General features: G+C 35.8%; 1 protein-coding gene across 1 annotated transcript in view; it reads right to left on the bottom strand.

Annotated features, from left to right (window-relative positions):
• Nucleotides 1–21,745, bottom strand: part of LOC107291521 (runt-related transcription factor 1) — a gene marked incomplete at its 3' end in the record, with an annotated part of 45,731 nt that overhangs the window by 19,818 nt on the left and 4,168 nt on the right. Inside the window, 1 exon segment of the mRNA XM_015820525.1 lies at nucleotides 18,022–18,178. Coding sequence (XP_015676011.1) covers nucleotides 18,022–18,178 — 157 coding nt within the window.

The raw sequence follows: 21,745 nt of genomic DNA, 5'->3' as shown, positions 1-21,745 counted from the left end.
CCAGCCAGGCCACCAAGCCGCAAAGGTTGGGGACCACTGATCTACAGAACAGTGTTATTAAAAATATTTTAAAAAAGCAACCGTAAGGTTTAGTCTATCTTAATTTTATTTAAAGTTTTTTTGTACAGTGAAAGAAAGAATAATTCTTCCTTGTCCCTAAAAACATATATGTATGTGCTATAAGCTCCATACATTTCAATTTTTATTTTTAAATTATAAGACCAGAGTTCACTCTAGTTTATCATAGCCAGACTTGTTAGGTAGCAATCTGCTACAAACATATATTTGCCCCACATCTGCTTGGCTTATTTTGCTGTTATTCTGTGATCCGTATGGATGTTGTACTCTTGGTGGAGACTGGATGATATACCTCAGGCATGAAACTAATTACTTTCTTTGCTGAAAGTAATTTTCATGTATAGTTTCATTTCCACACTGAGGCCATTTCACTTCTCAATACCACCATGTTAGCAGGATGAATCTATCCTACTTGATTGATCTCATGAAAGATCCTGTTTTTCTCCAGCCACAATTGTTTACATTATCTGGCTAGCTGCTCTATCAATGCTGCTGCTGTCATCTCCACTAGAAAAATGAGGATAACAGTAGCATCTATAGAAGCGCTACTCAGCTCATTTAAGCAAATTCTTCAGTTTGAAGTTCTGTTCTCCTATTTCTAGAATTGCCCAGTTCTTTATTATACCCTCAATATATCAGGGTTTCCCAAACTTTGAGGTGTACCTTGGGGAAATGCAGACTGAATCCAGTCTGGTGTGATGGCAACCAGTTAGCAAACCCCTATTTTATATCAAGATTGGGTAAAAATGATAATAGGGCACAATTATAATGGATATGTCCACCAAAGGGCAATAATTTCATACAGTATATGCATGTAATGCCTGATTAATAACTCACCAAAGTACCTGGGGGTAGCACTGGACAGGTCACTAACTTTCTGACAAAACCTGTTATCTGGAAACAACAGCTGCAAAATTGAAAAGCTGCAACAATTTACTGAACAGACTAGCTGAAGCATCCTGGGGTGCTGATGTTAACACCCTAGGAACAACAGCATTGGCTTTGGTTGATTCTACAGCTGAATATTGCGCCAATGTGTGGCTTAACAGTGCCCATGCCCTAATGCAGCGGTTCTCAACCTATGGGTCGGGTAAGGGTGCCTTACCTCCCTTGGGCTGGGCCAGCTGGTGGTCGGCCTGCTCCGTCTCTGCCGCTTGCCAGCTACGCCTCGGCCGGCGCAGGGGGCGGAACCACGCATGCGCAGCGCTCCCAGGCAGGGAAAGTCCTTGACTTACGACCGGTTGGGTAGTCCTCGACTTACGACCGGTTTAGCCCTCGACTTACAACCGGTTTAGTCCTCGACTTACGACCGGTTGGGGGTCGCGGCATTAAAAAGGTTGAGAACCACTGCCCTAATGGTTGATGTCCAACTCCACCAGACAATGCGTATCATCTCTGGCACATTGCATCACACTCCTGTGCACTGGCTACCAGTATTTAACAATATCATACCAGCCCACATTAGAAGACAACAAGTGCTCATTCGGCTATGGTCAATGATGCTGAACAATAAGGCCCTCCATTATTCACCAGGACAATGCACAGTCTATCACAAGATTGAAATCCCATAGGCCAGAATGGAAAACAATGATTCACTTAACATCTATCCAGTTTAACCTTGAGAATGCCTGGAGAGAGGAATGGTCCAAGGTGCTTTCTTGTGGCCTGACCATTAGGGATCCCTCTACCAAACCACCTGGTTTTTGACTTGCCTCATTTTTTCTGGTCGAAATTGAACAGAATTAGGTGTGATATTGGAAGTGCCTCTTCCCTCTCTCAGTAGGGATGGAAAGATTCCCCTTGTTGTGATTGTGGTACTGATATGCAAACTATTAAACATAGTGTGCAAAATTGGACATGGCATACATTATCTGGTTCCCTATAAGAACTGCATGAAACTATGCCAGAGGTGATTGCCTGGATAGCTGAATTGGAGATCTAGTTATGAAGCCACTGCCATACTCCTATAGAGGTTTTATACATAATTACATAGATTTATTTCTCTTCTGTCATGTTCTCATCATACACTAAATAATAAACAATAAGCAGACTAGCACAAGAGGAAATAACAGACATGATATGCTGAAAAAATAATATAAATTGCGCGTTAATATAGAAATACATATGCACAGTACTTTTGATACTCAGTTCTTTTTACAGAAATTAAAGTCCTTAGCCCACATGTACTATCAGTTATTTAATGCCTATTAATCTTTTGCAATTTACATCATTAAAGAAAATATAAATGATTAAAACCAGACACTGGTTACTAAGCTGACTAGGATTCACTGACAAAACCCACAAGGATCCTTTAAATCTGACAAGGTCTAGGAAACCTGAAAAGGCATTCAAGTTCTCTTTTATCTGGCATAGATTTTTATGGTTCTATGTCCTTCATGATCATTAGGCTGAAAATAAATGTGTGTCTTTATATAATAACTCACTCTGTGTGTATGTGTATGTGCTTGTGTGCATTTAAAATTTCACCATGTTGAAACATGAGCATAGTGAACATGAAAGACAATGTGAACTATGTCCAAAACAAAAAACAAAAAAAACAGTGGACTAGAGAAAGACTGTTAACTGTAGTATATCACCCAGCAAGCTATACGAAACCAATTTTAAATACTGTAATAGCTTCTTTGGCGAAAAGCCTCACGCTTTTAGAACTTAGCTGATTCCTTTAAATAAGATTGGCTCTTAATGGTATGAAGGAAACAGTCTTCAACTAAGTGAAGCTACTTCTGCAATATAATAATCATTTTTAAAAAATTAAGGATGAATGGACACACTAATCACACTAGAGAAATAATGCAATTCTCTTGGGTAACGTGTATGTAAAGAGCAATAAAGCAATGCAAAAGGATTATGCACCATTATTACTATATAATGCCTATTGTGAAAATGTTATTGAAAAGTGGAAGGTACAGATATGATTCAAATATATTTACATGATAGTAAAGTCTGAGCAAGAAAGGTGGCATGGTTAATTTATTGAGGAATTGCCTTTTCGTGAACAGCTGGCTATTTAATGCCAAATATTTTCTATTTTCAATCAGATTTTAAATTAAGAGGACTATCCCCGATATAAGCATTTTAGTGATCTTCAAACTTCTGGTCAATTATACTGGACTCTGATTTTCACTTAGAACTATATAGTTACTTAACTGTTTTAATTTTAAAACAGTTTTCTGTAAATCCTGACTGGTTCTTTTATTTGCCTATAGTGTTCCCCAATCTGGCACCCTCTAAAGGGATCTAGGACAGTGGTTCTCAACCTTTTTAATGACGCGACCCCAACCGGTCGTAAGTCGAGGACTAAACCGGTCGTAAGTCGAGGACTAAACCGGTCGTAAGTCGAGGACTAAACCGGTCGTAAGTCGAGGACTACCAAACCGGTCGTAAGTCGAGGACTTTCCCTTCCCGGGAGCGCCGTGCATGCGTGGTTCTGCCCCCTGCGCCGGCCGAGGCATAGCTGGCAAGCGGCAGAGACGGAGCAGGCTGACCACCAGCTGGCCCAGCCCAAGGGAGGTAAGGCACCCGCCGGAAAAGGGGGAAAAATGGCGGACAAAAAAAATGGCGGACAGCCTTGCTTGGCGACCCCCATGAAATGGTCGATCGACCCCAAATGGGGTCCCGACTCACAGGTTGAGAACCACTGATCTAGGCCAACTTGCCAAGGCCAACTTGCCACAGCTGCCTTGCCACAGCCAATTTGCCATGGGACAATTCAATGCAGGATAACTTAAGAGAGGGATAAGTGAATTGCAGCAAGCCTTGTTTTGCTTTAGGTTTGAACCTTCTCAAGTTAGAAGTCCTAAAGGCTGGGGTGAGCAGCTTGTCCCAGTCTGGGAGTTGAGGTCCACCCATTTTAAAGTTGCCAAGGTTGAGAAACACTGCTATAAATTGGATGGATGGACTAGTTTGGTTTGAGGATGTTTATTTTCTTCCTTATTTACATAATCCTGACCAACAAAAAGTAGTTGCTGGATCTTAATCTCTGAGTAGTCAAAATGTATTTTCAGAGGCATTCACAACTTCTTGTTGCTTTTTGTCAGAATGATAAAGCAGTATACAGAAGCTATATTCTTCACCAGAGGGATTCTTTTAAAACTATGCATTCCTGTAAGGTCACACAAGAAAGCCAAAAGATCCTGGCTGAGTGTAATGGCTGCAGGATGTTTTAATCTGAAAAAGTCCAAGGAATTTATCTTTCAAAGAAGGTTCTGAATAAACTGCACGTTCTTCAGACAGCCTTCATACCTGGCCCCTGAAGTTACATCTGTCTATTCCCATCTTTAGCCTCTCTTTCTCGACTTTTTGATCCTTGTTGATTCTATACTGCAAATGAGCTTCTGGAAGAGATGGAGTAGCAGTTAGGTAAGCTAGCAGTTTAGGTTTTCTCAAATTTGGAGAGGTATGTATTTCAACTTAAGGAATATTATATGATTCCATAAACAATTTATGCAAGTGTACGTGTCCTTTTTAGTAATGCAGTAATCCATTTGAACCATGCAATTGTCCCCACTCCATCTGGGTGCATTTTGGCATGGTGGTGGAATTATACAAAAATCCACAAATTATTTTAATTATTTAACATGCATTATTTTATGTTGAAATCATATATACTTAGCCTCTTTCATATTAAACTCTTGAAAGCATTTTTCCTCTCCTATGAATGACACAGTGAGTAAAATATTTTTTTTATTTCTTGAATAAACATTCATGGCATTATCAGGAATTAGACGAAATAGCTTCACTGGTTGTTAGTTTACTGGAATTCGGTTGTTACATTGTGTTCTTATCTGTATGTTTATATATGTATGTGTACATAAAGTGTGTGTATGTGTGTGTGTGTGTCTATAATTGATTAAGAAGCACAAAGAACTTAACCTAAGTGATGTACCTATCATATTGCAGGAATGGTTCAGAGACTTCTGCAGCCAAAATACTAATTATTTCATCAGAACAGTTCTATTTTAACTTCACAAAGACAGCAGAATATTATTTTTCCCAGCAGATCAGCTTTACAAAAATGACTTCATCGAGAAGACACACAAACATAGATCAGAAGGCACACAAAGCATAATTCAAAAGTAGGACCAAAAGAAGCCGACTGCTTAAGCAAACTGTATTTTGATTCAGCAAGGTAACTTCAGCTGTTCAAAACTGCTAAGTCGTGGAGTTTTCATGATAACACAAAATAAGAAAAGTGTTGAAAAAGCAGTATGCCAGTTCACTCTTGTAAATCATAGGTAACATAATTCTGCAAGCACAGGTCAATGCAACCCCAGGGAGATTTACTATAACTGGGCATTTGGTATGATATTTGTAGATAGGGAAAAGAGGACAACCAAGAAACTTTATAAGAACAAAAAAGTTAATTACCAATGTTTGTTTATTTATCAGATGTGTTAAGGTTCTACAGCTCCCCAAAGCACTCTAGGAAATAGACAACAGGCTCGTATATATTAAAAGCAATTAAAAACACATTAATATTAAATTAATATTAATTAATTTTATTTTTGGGGACAAGTATTGGCTCAAGCATTCTGTCCCCATCCCTATTCAATAAACCAATGACAAATAGTTTTCCTCAAATGCATCTGGGACAAGCTGAGTTAAATATTACTGTTGTAGAAACACAGAAAATAAACACCAACATAAACAACTTATAGTCTTCTAAAAGAGGAATTAGTGTCATAGCCCATCAAACACATTTGTTTGATGTAATCTGATCTCTATATAAATTGTTATTACAAAAATGTCTTAAAACCAATATATTATTGTTTTTCTCTTGTTGGTGTTTCTTGGAAATGGGGCTATCTTTCTGGATCAAATTTAAATAATAAAATATTTCCATGGTGGCAGAGATTTCATATGTAGCGCATTATATTTTCAGTTCAAATATCCTAAAATTTAGACCCCAATCAATAATTTCTGTTAAAATACTTGTCTTTCCGGGAAGTTATGTGGGCACCATTTTAAACAGATACCGTTCATTAAAACAAAAAAATATATACCGGTAAATCTAAAACATTTAATACAGATGAGCTAATAATACTCTTTAACTCCAGTTCTATACTATTCAGGAGGCTGCCTTACAGTAGTAAAAACACTGCCTAGAATTGGAAAGACCCAGGTTTGTATCCATTTTTGGCTAGGGAAGCTCACAGAATGGCTTGGAGTCAGTAACTATCTGTTACTTGTAACTGTAAGTCACGTTTCTAGATTTTGTTGTTGTTGTTGTTGGGGGGGAACAGGGATAGAAGATTTTATGGAAAGAATGGTTATAAACAAAAGATAAGTAAATAAATGATAAATGTTTTTAAATTGAAAAAATAAAAAATGAAAGCAGAAGAAAAAAAAAACTTTGCTCAAAGCTTATTCAAACGAACTGTTTCAATTTTATAAATGCTTCCTAGTGTGGATACTTTTTTTCTGATAACGATGCACGGAAAAAAAAGGGATGACAGGGAGGCATTAAAGAGGCAAAATATTCCTCATATAAGCGTCCCCATGCTACGACACATACTATATTTACTTGAAAAGAAGACAAAGGTTACTATAATAAAATAAAATACGTGTTGCGATGTATCGCGAATTTTTTTCCATTGCCGGCAATGGGGTGGACGCGGTTTTGCCATGACGCATCTGGCCCGTGGCCCAGTAGTTTAACACCCCCTGGTCTATGTGATCTTTTTGCAGCAGCTAACTAGATGGTCCACTATTTCTTCAGCTTCTTTGCAAAGGCAGTATTTGCTGTCTGTTGATGTCTTCTAAATTCTGGCTTTGTATACAGTTGTTCTTAAGACTTGGTCTTGTGTAGCCAGTTGTTGTTGTTGGTATTGTGGAGTAATTATGGCATGCTTCAGTGCACTCATATAATACTGCTACTCCATGAACTGCACTGGTTATCAACATGCTTCTGGATGCAATTTAGAGTGCTGGGTGTTGCCTATAAATCACTTCAGGTTACAGGACCTGGGTTATTTGTACCAGTGCCTCTCTCTGATTACTTCACCTATCCAATAAACTCTGACAGAGTGGGCGTGCTCCAATCTTGTCATTCAAGCAATGTCATCTGGCAGGAGATGCACCTTCTCTATCATTACACCTGCTCTATGGAACACCATTCCTGAAATCCAGATGGCTCCAACCCTACCTGCCTTTCAGAAGGCTCTTAAGATGTTGCTTTTCCCCAAGGTGCCGTTTTGGGAGGTTCTCTTTCTATATTTATTGCTTTTAGGTTTTATGAAGTTGCACTGATTTTATGCAAGATTTTATTTTTGATGTTTTCTTGACGTTTTAAGGGTTTCTTTGTGGTTATGTATTTTTTATTTATGTACACTGGCCTGAATTGTATGATTAGATGGCTATATAACTGGATTTAATAAATAATATTGATCAGTGGTGGGATTCAAATATGTGAACAACCGGTTCTCTCTGTGGATGCCACTTCCGGAAGTCCCTTCTGGGCCTGGGCAACAAAAAATTATCTACCGGTTCTGCCGAAGTGGTGCGAACTGGCTGAATCCCACCACTGATATTGATTTATAAATAATGTATGGGTTTTTTTTTCTTTTTGACCATAAATGGTAGCTAGCAGTATACAAATGTAATGAATAATATATAAAGTATTTATGACATCATACAACTGGCAAAGGCACAGCAGCCTTATAAGAAAATACAACATATGCACACCTTTGTAATTACAAACATTAAGTTTCCTTCCTATCTGAGTACAACACTACACTTCAAAGCTTATAACCTGAACACACCTATAGTTTTAATAGTTCTCCTACTCTGGAGCAGAAGAAAGTAGTAGGATTTGCTGATAAATTGAGTAGGAGTAGAGTTTGATTCAGATATGTTTTTTCCTGCGATTCCAAAAGTTAATCAACAAGAAACAACAAAAAATAGATGGCTGCAGCTGTGTTTATTTTTCACTGAATTATTATGCATTTATTAAAAAGACAAAAGATAATTGCTCATCAACCCCTTAAAAAAATCCATTGGGTAGTAAATTAGCTGCTCCACAGTTCCCAGTTGATTATTTTATACCATACAAATTCTTGTTTTCTATCTATGAAAACAGTCACTGATATCGTGATTTTTATAGAAAGTCAACTTAACAAACTTTGATTACCCAAGAAGAATGAATGTGTACATGAGAAATACCATATAGTTTTATTATGAATTATGTACCGTTACCATTATGGACTTCCACTGATTAGCAAACACATGTAACAAGGGCAGGACCTGAATACAGGTTGCATTTCTTTATTATGTTAAATCAGGATTTTGACTCAGCACAAACAGCCAATATATCGCTGCATCCACTTAAACAATCTCATTAGGGTTTTGCTACCAATGGGAATAATTAACAGTGGAAGTATTTTCTAAGATTTTTTTCTTTGAATTGGAATTCCTGCCTTATCTCTCCAAAACAAATCAAGAATTTTGGATGGCAAGTATAATCTAAGTAATCTAATTTTGCCTTAGGGAGGGATAACAAACTGATTCATATGTGGCAATGAACAACCAATGGTACTTCTGCAGCTTCTATTTTCCTACTTTCCCTAGCAGGAGAAGCACAGTAGGGTTTATTAAGGAATATATAGCAACCCACTACTCTTTCAAGCAAGATTAAGTTTTGAAAAATTCTGAATTGTTGTGCAAACTCAAAGTATAGAGACAATCAATGGGCAGAATCTCTAAGTGAACAGGCTGACTGTGTCGCAATGGCATAATTTTAATTGTATAATTGCCGCAGGTTACCTCCCATCGGCCGGTACGCTCCCAGAGAGTGGGTCTCCTCAGGGTGCCGTCAGCCAGACAGTGCCGGCTGGCGACCCCCAGGGGGAGGGCCTTCTCGGTGGGAGCCCCCACCCTCTGGAACGAACTACCCCCAGAGATCCGGGTGATCCCGGATCTCCCCTCCTTCCGCCGCGCCCTAAAGACATGGCTTTTTCAACAAGCGGGTCTGGCCTAGGGATTTTTAGCGGGGTTTTTTAAGGGTATTTTAAGGATAATTTTAATGATCGGCCTTCTTAAATATTTCCTTTTAATTCGGTTTTTAATATAGATATCATTGTATTTGTATTGTGGTTTTTACGAGGCTGTTAGCCGCCCTGAGTCCCATGAGGAGAAGGGCGGGGTACAAATTAAATTAATAAATAAATAATAAATAAATAATAAATAAATAAACAACACAGTAGCACATCTTCAAATATGGAACAATAAATGCATAAAGCAGATATCTAATGTTTGACCTATTTTACTGTAAGAAGCATTATATACTATAGATGCAGACTACTGTTTACAAATGTATAACTGTATCACCCAAATTTCCTGGAATGTTTGACAAACTAAAGATTAAAACTATGAAATACAGGAGGGAAATGAAATAAGCCTCAGAAGATAACCTCCTAACATAGGGCGCTTTCAGGTAGACTTGCCTTCAAACTTTCAAAATGTTTAGGGCTTGAAAGATTAATATACTTATTTTAATTGGTTCTGGAAATGACAAAAAACTGGCATCATATGATTGTACTGGAATAATCAAACTGTGAGATCACATCATACATCAGAGCATAGAATGGATTTAATTTTTTTCAATAAGACTCAAATATACATTACTGTGCTATCAAACAATGATGATGCATACTGTATGTAAAGTTTTAAAACCGTGTACCAAGAAAGGTACTCAGTTCTGGACACGGTCCAATACCTTTTGGCTATAAACACATAATAGAAATTTAAATTGTCAAATTCAGCCAAATACTGAGCACAGTCATGCCTCTGGTGACACACCATTCCAGAATAAAATTTGACATGTTTTATTCAAACATATTCATGTAATATACATGTACAGGATGTGGATTTTTTTTTTTTTACTTCATAGCAGCTTTTGAATATAATCATCCATTTTAATATAGCAATGAAAATGTATTCCTGCAGTCATATTTCTCATTACCTTCATTTTACTCACTACTCTTGTCTAACATACTATCAGAGGACAGAATGAATACCTGATCTTCTCCTATGTAACTAAAGAGAAACATTGGGTTCAGTATATTTTCCATAAGGTGATGACCGAAACTATACTAAAGATACTATAGTAAAAACATATACACATACACAAATTCCTTCTTTAGGAGAGAAACCATAAATGTATACTGTGAGATGTTACAATCGAAGAATATCTATGAAGTGTAAGTGTTCCATATCAATCTCTAGCGATTGACCCTTTCTTCCAAAATTATACTGGGAATATGAATATTTCATTCTCCTTTCTTTAACATGAACTCACAGGCTTCAAAAGCTAAAATACACAATATTAATTACCTAAAGCCAAGCATATCACATCTCTGAATTATGCTACAAGGAAACAAAATAAAACGTCTTCTATCCCAAATAGGCATTTAGTTCACATTCTACAACTTGCCTTTATACTGGAGTTAATAATCATAATAATCAGAGTATAATACATGGGTAATTAGAGAACACAGAGATGATGCCTCGTTTTAATTTCATTTATAGGTGCTTGCAGTCATTTTAAAGGCATTATTATGGGGATGTGAATCTATAAATATGTGTGTGTGTGTGCAGATATGCTAAGTTGTTAACAGTAAATGTGAAACAGACTGTATGATGCAACAAGAATAAACTCTGTCCAGAGCTATCTTCAGGTAAGATGGGTGGCCTATAAATTAAATAAATTAAATAAAACAAATAAATAAATGGAAAATATTGATGGTCAAGGTGACTCTTTTGACAATGAAAATCAAGTAAGTAACTGAAAGTTATTCATACGGTAAATGTAAAGAGCACAGCAATTCAGATTAGTAAACAAAGGATGCTTCTGAGGGTCATGTTTTAGAGAGGATATACTTCCTGTAATTGTTGGTATCTCCTTAAAGAAACCATGCCTTTTTCTAGTTTCACAGGATAGTTGGCTGCTCCCAGAAAAATATAGGAATTAGCAACAGTATACAATGGCTCCCTTTCATGTGAGTCATGAAAGGGTCTAATTTCTTTAAATACGTACTAAGAGGTGAAACAGGTGTGCCTGTGCCCCCTCCACAGAATGTTTTTCCCTTTGGATCTGAATTGCAACATATTCCTACAATAAAATAGCAAAAACTAGAGCAAGGAGGTAATTACTGAAAAGTTACTAAAGATGGGAAAACATATGGAGAAATTTTAAAAAGTTCAAATGCTGGAACAAAAGTGATGTTGTTATGTCTCTGCAAGAATCCTGAATGCTTGTGGGGGTAAAAGTGAAAATAGCTGTACTTTAACTGTGCCACAGCCCACTTTGTTGTATGTCTAGAAAAACAAAAGCAAGCTAGATGTGGGTTGACTGGGGTATTTAAGTAATATATGAGATAAAACAAGATGAGACAGAGTAAAGAATGAATGGATATTGAATGAAAGCAAATTGAATGCAAAACTGAATGACCAGCACTAAAGACATACTATGTGTCAAAATGATTTAGTGATATAAAATGTTGACTGAAGATTGAATCACAAAACAAATTCTTCAAGGAAGAGTGTGATTGTGAAGAAGGAGAACACAGAGGTGTTTTGGATGAAGTTGATAAAAAAGATTGAGGTGAGAAGTGTAAAAAAAAGCCATATATGGATATGATAAAAATGATCATGTGTAATGCCATATATGGATATGATTAAAACAAGCCTGCTTGTAAGAATAGAAAAGCATGAAAAGAGGCAGTGAATGGTTTTGGTATAAATGAGATGTATCTATATTTCTTTCTTTTTTTCTTACTCTGCATCTTAATTTTTTTGTTTACCATTTCTTGTTCTTTTTCTGCAGTTACATAATACTGTTTATCTAAAAAGAAATAGCATGATAGGTATATATGCATATTTCATTTTGTACAGTATGAAAAAAAAAAGAAATGTTAAGGCTGCAATAATGTGCACACAAATTCTTAAAAATAGTAAATACCAGTGAAAACAATCTGTTAAAACTGCAGTCTTATTCACAGGTATTTAGCACTCTACTCCATTCGCCTAAATTTATTTCTTGGTATTTCTAGGTTGCGTTATAAAAGATATTTTTAGTTTTCAAAGCTAATCCAACAGAGGTATTTAAACTTTCAAGCTTTTCAAAGAACAAACATGACAACTAAAATTGTAAGCACCTCTACCTAAAGGTAACTTCAGTTGAAATCAACAATATTGACTTTGCAGTTAATATTTAGAGTCTTAGGGACAATAACTAAAGTAGGTTTCATTACTACTGGGCTGAATAAGGTGTGAACTGGTCCTGTCAATTTCTATGAAGAACTATGTTGTTCTAGAAGCCAAGCCAAGAGTGTCATTTATAGCATCTTGGTTTCCAAGGATCTATTTTCATCTCTTAAATGTAATAAAGAATAAAGATACTTCTAAAATATGAAAGAATAAATAGAATGAAGCAAAATCCAGATTTCCAGATAACATTATATCTGTAATCCTACAACCAATTATATTTACATCAAAGAGCTTTAAACACAGGGACCTTTTTTTCTTGCATCCCCTGAGGTAATCCTGGTGGGGGCTACATGCTGTTGGGGGCAGGAGCAGAACCCCAAATAAGGGCCTCTCTTTTGTCTTTTTCATTGATGAGAGAGGGATTGTTTATGGATTGATATTTTGCACAGGCTTTTGAAATTAGGCCAGTAGCTGCAATGGACCATAGAACTGCAGATGCCCTTTGCTTTATGTCCATTTTTGCTTTAGTGGAATAAATAATATTAAATGAAGCCTTGTATCTGGTAAGTAAAGTTAGGGCAAAAGATAAGTACAGTGGGATGCACAAGAATATGTAATAATAAATGCATTAGTCTTTAAAATGGTACAGGGATTTCTTTTGTTCTCTGCTGTAACAGGTTATAGACAATTCTTCCTTTGGAAACAAGAGAGACTGATGACGTGACACTATAACGATTTAATTTAATTTAATTTAATTTAATTTAATAATTTAATTTATATACCGCCCTTCTCCCGTAGGACTCAGGGCGGTGCACAGCATATTAAAACAGACAAACAAAATACATCAAAGAACAAAAAANTTGAGGGCGCGGCGGAAAGTAAGGAGATCCGGAATCATCCGGATCTCGGGGGGTAGTTCGTTCCAGAGGGTGGGGGCACCCACAGAGAAGGCCCTCCCCCTGGGGGTCGCCAGCCTACACTGCTTGGCCGACGGCACCCTGAGGAGGCCCGCTCTGTGGGAGCGTACCGGTCTATGGGAGGGAATCTGTGGCAGAAGGCAAACCCTAATTTGAAACAAACATACTTTAGTGATCCAGTTGGATGCAACATTATTCCATATGTATAGCTACATTATTCCGTATGTATGTACCTCTGAGAAGGAAAGAACATATTTTTTTTTGTGAAATTGCTAATGGGACACATATTAATGAAGAGTGCAAGTGCAGGGCTGTTGCAACCCTTTGTGTAAATTGTGCACTGCCGGGGGCACCATATGAAGGAGGATGCCAGCAGCAAAGTAAAAATGGAAATGTTTATGATGGTGGTTCTGTGCACTTCGGCACAGCTAGAATATTTTTAAAAAATTATGCACAAGGATAGCTTGCATGCCAGCAGCACCCCTATGTATGGAATTGCTTGCTTTCACTCCCTTGCATGTTGTATAGAAAGCAGCTAAAAGCAAATTGAATAACTCCATTCTATATTGATACATAAAAAAAGGAATATTCACAAAGTCTAAGAAAAATTCAGGTGAAAGATCTACTGCATGAAAATTATCACCTTTGAAGCAGACATTAAAAAAACACCCCAGAATATTTAATATGAAAATAGTACCACAGCAATAAACTAGTTATTTTCTATTACAAATCAAGCATAATTGTTTTTGGCCAAATTATGGATCATGTATTCAATATGGTTTATTCGTATTATCACTTTTTTACTAGATTTATGTTTAAAGAAGCATCATATGTTTATACCAGGAGTTAATTTTCAAGTTTTGTGACCTTTGTTGCAGCTACCTGGTCTTGACACTTTAAGCCAATGCAATAAAAGAATGCCAGAAACCATGCAGTCTAATGCAAACAACCACACCTTTGGGAAACAGTTCAGAACTGAATGAATAAACAAAAGCATATATTACTCACTCAGTCAAAATTGGTAACGTCCATGGAAATTAAACTTTCAAACTGAATAGTAATCATAAACTGTTCCCCAAGATTATCTTTCTTTTAAAGTTCTGTTGACAAGTACAGTCAATCTTTATTTGAATGCATGCTTTTGTACTTAAGCAATCAGTATAAAGAGTTACTGAAATGAATTAGGAATTATTATTTTTTTGTCTGAGCAGGCCCTATTGGTTGGCATTCTGAAGTTAGCAACTGTACAAACTATGATTTCTAGTTTAACATGCAGAATCAGCAATCAAAGTACAGGCCTACTTTTATTGGCTTCTCAAACATTTTGCCAGCTCTACATTTAAATCTTCAAAATGTTTTCTAAAGACTCTGAATCATAATGAGAATTCCATTTACTAAGAAGGTGCAGCTTTCATATAACAACTGAATATGTTTAATGACTGATCCTTTTATACATTACAGCATCACTCGTGTTTTCAGTAAATGGATACAATTTTCTCTGCTTTACCCTATTATTATTATTTGTTAGCCTCACCAAGCTACAGTACCAATTGCAGAGATTTCTTCCCAGCAATTATCTCACAAAAGCAGTTAGGTTTGAAAGCCCTCTGCTTCAGCATATCAAGCTAAAAAACAACCAGTGCATTCCAGAAAAGAAATGTTGGAGAAAATATAAAAAATGAAGCTACTTGAAAAAGTCAGCCATAGAAAACTCAAAGGGCTAATCCCAATGTGATAAAATGAGTTTCATTAACAGGAAGCATGAATACTGTAGCCTAGCTATCTAGTTTCATAACTTACATTTGTAGCTATATTTTCCCTTTTCCCCCCTTTTTGTCATATATGCAGTTCCAGTTTCTGTAGCCTGAGATAAAAGTGATAAATTCAACAACAAAATGTTTTTTAATTGAGACAGAAGCAGTACAGGTAGCCCTCAACTATTCATTTAGTGACTTCTCACCATTTTTTTACAGTTACAACCATTGGAACATCCCCACGGTGATGTAATCAAAATGCAGATGCTTGGTAACTGGTTCATATTTATGACGGCTGCAGTGTCCCAGGGTCATGTGATCACCTTTTGCAACCTTCTGACAAGCAAAGTCAATGGAGAAGCCAGATTCACTTAATAACGGTGTTACTAATTTAACAACGCAATGATTTGTTTAATACATGTGGCAAGAAAGGTCATAAAATAGGGCAAAACTCACTTAACAAATGTCTCACTTAACAACATAAATTTTGGGCTCAGTTGTGACTGCTAAGTCGAGGACTGCCTGTACCTTCAAGTCAACCATGTAACCTGGTGACTATACAAACAAATTCCATATAGTTTCTTGGCAACATTTTCAGAATTGGTTTGCCACTTCCTTCTTCCTAGGCTGTGAGAATATGGCTGGCCCAAATCCCATACATTGATTACTATATCAAATTGGGTTTCTACTATCACTGCACATACTGAACATAAAATATTTGTTACTTGAATATCAGTGACTTGATTTTGTCACTGATTTTAGGAGAAAATTTCTTCTTAATATGGGGTAGGCTGTCAAAGTTGATTTTATATTATCTACTATACATTGGGTGGGTTGTATACCTGCTTGTCTACCACATGGAACCACAGTGGCCTAGTTTGTATATAACAGGGGTCTTCAAACTTGGCCCTTTTATGACTTGTGGACTTCAACTCCCAGAATTCCTCAGCCAGCGTGCCTAGTTGAGGAATTCTGGGAGTTGAAGTTCACAAGTCACAAAAGGGCCAAGTTTGAAGACCCCTGGTATAATAACATTATGTAGTAATGTCTGGGTTTGCATATCCTCCAGATCCAATATAAGAATTGTTATTATAATTTAGTTGTATGTGTAAACTTGTTCAAGAGAATACATAATGGTTATAAAAAGAAATTCTACTGAATGTTAGAAAAAAGCTTTGTAACAATAGAAAAGCTTCAACATTGGAACTAATACCTCAAAATATGGTAGACTTCATTGAATGTGATCAAGCAGAATTTAGATAGACATCTATCATGCATACTTTATTTGGATTTGCACACTGAGAAGATGGTTTGTCTTGACAGCCTAAATGATTCATTTATTAAACACATTCATACTGCTCCAAATCAACCACAGACATAATTTACAGTAATAAAAATATTACACATAAGGTAAAAAAGCATTAAAAATAAAATAGCCACAAGAAAGGCCAGATTATATTTTAAATGAATTGATTCAATTCCAACCGAACCATTAATTCCAAATATAAAATAAACAAGAATAACTTAAACACTACTTTGTAAACTATTCAAATGTCACCTTTGTCAAAACATACACAGCAGCCCAATGATTTATCAAAGAGGAAACCTATATTTTTAATTGCATTTCTTTCACATACATACACAGACACGAAATAATATAAATAATATAAAATACAAGGGTAATAACTGGGCATTGTCCTAGTTAGATGAGACTGATTGAAACAAGCTGATTACTAAAATAAGCCCCATTTATCCAATTATTTTTTTTCTAAATCTGAATCCAGGCCCAAGATTGTGTATATGTATTTGGAAACAGGATCCATAGAAATCAAAGATAACATATCTAAGTCAACATATTTAAGATAAGTTGCCAATCTGCCATTATATACATTTTCATCCTCATACCTTTGGAATGACTCAGATGAGTCTATAATAATAAAACAAAATTTATTCATTTATTTGTAAAATTTATTGGCTGCCTATCTTACCACAGGGTAATTCTGGGCAGCTTAAAATCTTAAAAAGATAAAAATATATAAAATCTAAAAGACATAAATAAAATACTGTAAAGATCCAATTACTGAGCCCCAATTAAAAGAAGGGGAGGAAGGGAGTAAATTGAGAAGGGGGGAGGTGGAATCTGTTATTAATGTATCAACCACCCATGTGGAACCCCTCCATTAGAGGCCCAAGCCAACTGGCAGAGCCAGATCTTTAAGCTCTTGTGGGAGGGTTGGGGCTAACCTCCCTCAGGGGGGACAAGATGTTCCAAAGGGCAGGAGCGATGGAAGAGAAGGCTCTTCTCCTGGATCCCGCCAGCCGAAATATACTGGCCAATGGGGCCTGCAGCATGCCTCCTCTGCCAGCATGGGTGGGGCGAGGCAATCCCAGTGGGATGAGATGATCCCTCAAATGCATACTAAATTCTTGTTGAGACCTTCAGAATAATGAATGTAAACAAACTGATTGCAGAATGTTCTCTATTTGAAGACAAACAACATTAATATATGAAATTTAGTGTTAACAAATATGTTAAGTCAGAATTTTGAATAAATTTGATCTCCAGAAGTTGTTCCAGAGTATGCAGCAATAGGTATACAGCCCTCATCTGCAATATCTTAAAGCAGCTTTTATGTTTTCCAACGATCAGGCGGTTGCTATGGTCTCCGTTAGAAAGATGCTATGTTTATGGTCTAAAACACTTTTGGAGGTGAGAAGCACTGAACAACTCAATTCAACTGTCCAGATTTGATATTTTTAGGTATCAACATATTTTAACTACCAGCCTTTTATTATGTAGTCTGGCTAGTAACCTTTGCCGCATAGATACACATTCTAAAATGTGGAAATGGTGAATATGCTACATTAATCTGCAATAATTCTATCAGCCTCATACTGTACATGCTGAACTCCTCAAATAAAATTGTACTGAAGAGAAGTGACAAAAAAAAATCAAGTGACTTGACAAACAAAGGCTCTACAAATAGAGGGTCTGAATATTTTTTAAAGCTAATATTTGATTTTAAAACTATAAAAAAACTTCATACCTCTTCCACTTCTACCGACAAATCTTAGATCGTTGAATCTTGCTACTTGATTCTTCATGGCAGCAGTAGCATTTCTGAGTTCTGCAGAGTAGTTTTCATCATTTCCAGCCATAACTGTGACCAAAGTCCCATCAGGGACATCTCCTAATGCGACCACCTAAAAAAGTAAATGAAAAAATACTGAGTTTGTTTTGAATCATTTGGGCGTATAAACTGTTAAAAAATGAAAAATGAATTGGGATTGGAACCACTTTGTACAAAATAAATAACTATAGATGCAGGAGCATTCAACTAAGCAAAATCCATTTAGGACCAAGTGAAATGTGATTTAAATTATGGCTAACACTTCACGATTATATTTACAAATACATTAAGCTAATTTCAAATAGCTCATTTCATACTTATTAAGTTATAATTGGTGGGTCTGCACATCACACAAAGCCAAAAACAAATCACATAAATGCTTAGTATAGCGTGGGAGCCCAGCCACAGATTTCATTGACACTCTAGACTGACTAAAATTCATTATACTACATAAATTCATTATACTACATAAATAAATATTATTTATTAAAAATAAACAGCAAATGCATATGCTAATTTAGCAGAATGGAAAACAGTACAGTAATCCCAAACTGTTAAGATTCTGCAATGATAAAAAGGATCTCACACATACACTAACTTCAATGAGACCAACAAAAAAAAATCTACGCCAACAGTTGTGTGCAAATGCTGCATATAAATGGCTGGAGAATGTACAAAACCAGCAAGACAGGAACTATTCAAATTACTCAACGCTGCATCCTGAAAGGACTTGGAGCTACAACCAATGTATTCATATTATTGTTTTATGATTATTGTTTTATGATATAGCTCAAGAAAGAAGCATCCTTATTGTGTAGTCTCCATTTATATAAATTAATTTAAACCAATTGTTTCAAATAAATAAATAAATAAATATCCTTAATATGTAATTACTGAGTTGGAGCCACATCTGAAGTACATATAGAGTAAAATCCCTTATTTTCAATTAGTTTTTTCTAAGCAAGATGAAGCCCACACCCATATAAATGAAATTGGCTTTAAACATTGCCAAATGCAAAGAAGATAACACTACTGTATTTTTCCTTTTGTTTCCTGACTAATAATGAAAGGAACTTCCAAATGTTTCCAGGCAAGATCATAAATTAAAATCAGAACTGCCACTTCACCACAATCAGACACTCACTTTATTTCCCATACACTTTTTGTCACTATATTTGGATCTTCTGAAACAGCTCTGCAAATTATGACCCATTTCCAAACTAAATAAAGGCTAGGTGCTCACACAGTACTATCATTTAATGTTTTGTTTGCTTTTGCCTAAGCATGATATACAGTTATACCGATATACAGTTCCAATCATCATGGTTTAGTGTTGTGAATACTCTAAGACATCCACTAAACCATGGTTTAAAAATCCTAATTTGACTTTGAGAATGTTTAGACTGTTGAAAGCACATTACCCTATTCTACAAGGCAAGAAGAATAACAACTTTAAAGATTTTTACTATTAACAATGTAGTACATGTATCACATCAAAACTGCAGTGAGTTGTCATAAGGAAATTGTCAAACCTGCTTACATAAGATGTTTGCTTACAGAACGTGTTACTGAAAAAAGTTTTATCAAATTGTAGCGCTGATGGCTTCACTCTGTATTTCCTTTAGATGTGATAGAGAAAGTTTGCATTTTCATTTATGTTTGATTATAATCTTATGTATAACTTGCTATAACAATAACCATCTTATTATGAATGTAATTTACATAACCACTTTCTTTGTAATTTATCCTATAAGGTGTCCAGCCATCTGCCCTCCCATTATGCTGACCGTTAGTTTTTCTTCAGAGTGTTTTCTATTATCTCATTGTTACTTCTGAGAGTTTAACTTTATTACAGTTGTACATAAGCATTAAGTGCTACTAGTTCAGCTTATTCACTTTTTCCCATTTATATTTCTCCTGAATTATGACCAATTGCACTGAACTGAAGTTCATTAAAAATCGATGTAATTTAGTGCAACATGAATTATTAGAATCAAGACATTGGAAATCACAAAACACAAAGACCTGCAAATAGAAGTGGCAAAAGAAACCAAAGTTAGCCCCAGTAGTAATAGGCACCTTGGGTGCAATCTGAAAACATCTATAGCACTACTTGAACACCATTGGTACTGATAAAATCACCATCAGTCAATGGAATAGCTTACATCCTGTGCCATAGCTTTAATATTATTGAATAACAACATCTGCCTATCCCAGGTTCTTGGGAAGGACTGAATAGGTGGACAAAAATGCCAAATGCAATCTAAACATCTGGTTGACTGGGGGACCAACCATAATTTACTAAATGTAGATGACTCCTACTGATTCAGGGCAGTTTTAGAAATACTTCTCTTCCTGCATCAATTGAAAGCCACAATATATTTTTTCACATTCACCTGGTACTACTCTTTTGTCTCCCTTTTTAACCTATTGAGGGTAATAAAATATTCATGTAAAATTAAAAAAGCAGAGGAAAATAATGGCAGACAAATTGCAAGACAAACTCAAAATTGTTCACTACTATACAGCTTCCATCATTTGCAATCAGAATGACCATTCTGGTTGGGAGAAATAAGAAGTACTATTCAGGATTGAAGGCTATCTAAAGATATTGTAATCCTTCTGTCAACTCTGCCTGAATGTACTGTGTAAGCTTTGTCATTCTAAGGTTAAATGTACAGAAAGGGGGGAAAACGCATACTACCTACAACTTAATTCATTATCTAAAGTTTTCTTTGCCTCATCAACCTCATACAATAAATGTTAAATATTCAAAATCTTCCAAGTGATCCAAGTATGCAAGAAAATCTATAAGCTGCACAGAGTTTCTGGGAGTCAGGCAGTATAGATATTTAATTAATTTTATTATTACTATTATTGGATTTGGAGCTTTTCTTGTTGAAGCTTTTGGCCATTTCTAGCATAAAGAATTCAAGGTACATCAGACAACATAACATTGGGTTTTTCAGCACTCCTCAAGTTGCAATGTTTTATATTTTCAGTGGTGAAAAACAGTTAAACTAAGAAAATTCAACACAATATTTACAGTAATTGGAAAATATTCTAGAAAATATTAATTCTGTGCATATCTCTTAATATGCGTGTTATAGGTCTAAAAAAATCTCAAACACATTTTTCTGCCTTAAAAGCACTGAGCATATTTGTTAAACTCACCATGTTTATTACATGGTAAAAAAAATTATAGTAAGGCCTTAGCAAAAACAATAAGAAAAGATCTGTAGGCCCAGGATAATATGACTGGTAATTAAAGCCTGTAAAAGAGTCAAAGAACACAAATATTTACATTATAAAACAGACTAAACAGATAAGCTAGAACTTACTGACTGGAGACAGCATTTGAACTGTTGAGTTTATAAAAATGGTTTTTATGCAAACTGGATGGAATATCAGCTATTTAAAGCAACCATACTATTAAAACCTACTAATTGGAATATTAAGTTCTCCCTTTAAGACATTTGAAGCAAGTTTGTGAGATACAGCTTTACTGTTATCAAATCAAGTAAATAATAATCTTGCCAGAAAATGTTTAACAGTAATTCCAATTAAAAGCAGAACTAATTGAATTTTTGATTTTGAAAGAAAATGTCTACAAATAGGTTGTGAATTTATTTTAGAAGAT

Source organism: Protobothrops mucrosquamatus, unplaced genomic scaffold (assembly GCF_001527695.2).
Source record: "Protobothrops mucrosquamatus isolate PMUCROS unplaced genomic scaffold, P.Mucros_1.0 scaffold1136, whole genome shotgun sequence".
In the NCBI taxonomy this organism is placed as follows: Eukaryota; Metazoa; Chordata; class Lepidosauria; order Squamata; family Viperidae; genus Protobothrops; species Protobothrops mucrosquamatus.
Note: the sequence above shows the minus strand (reverse complement) of the source record. Positions and strands in the feature narration are given on the sequence as shown.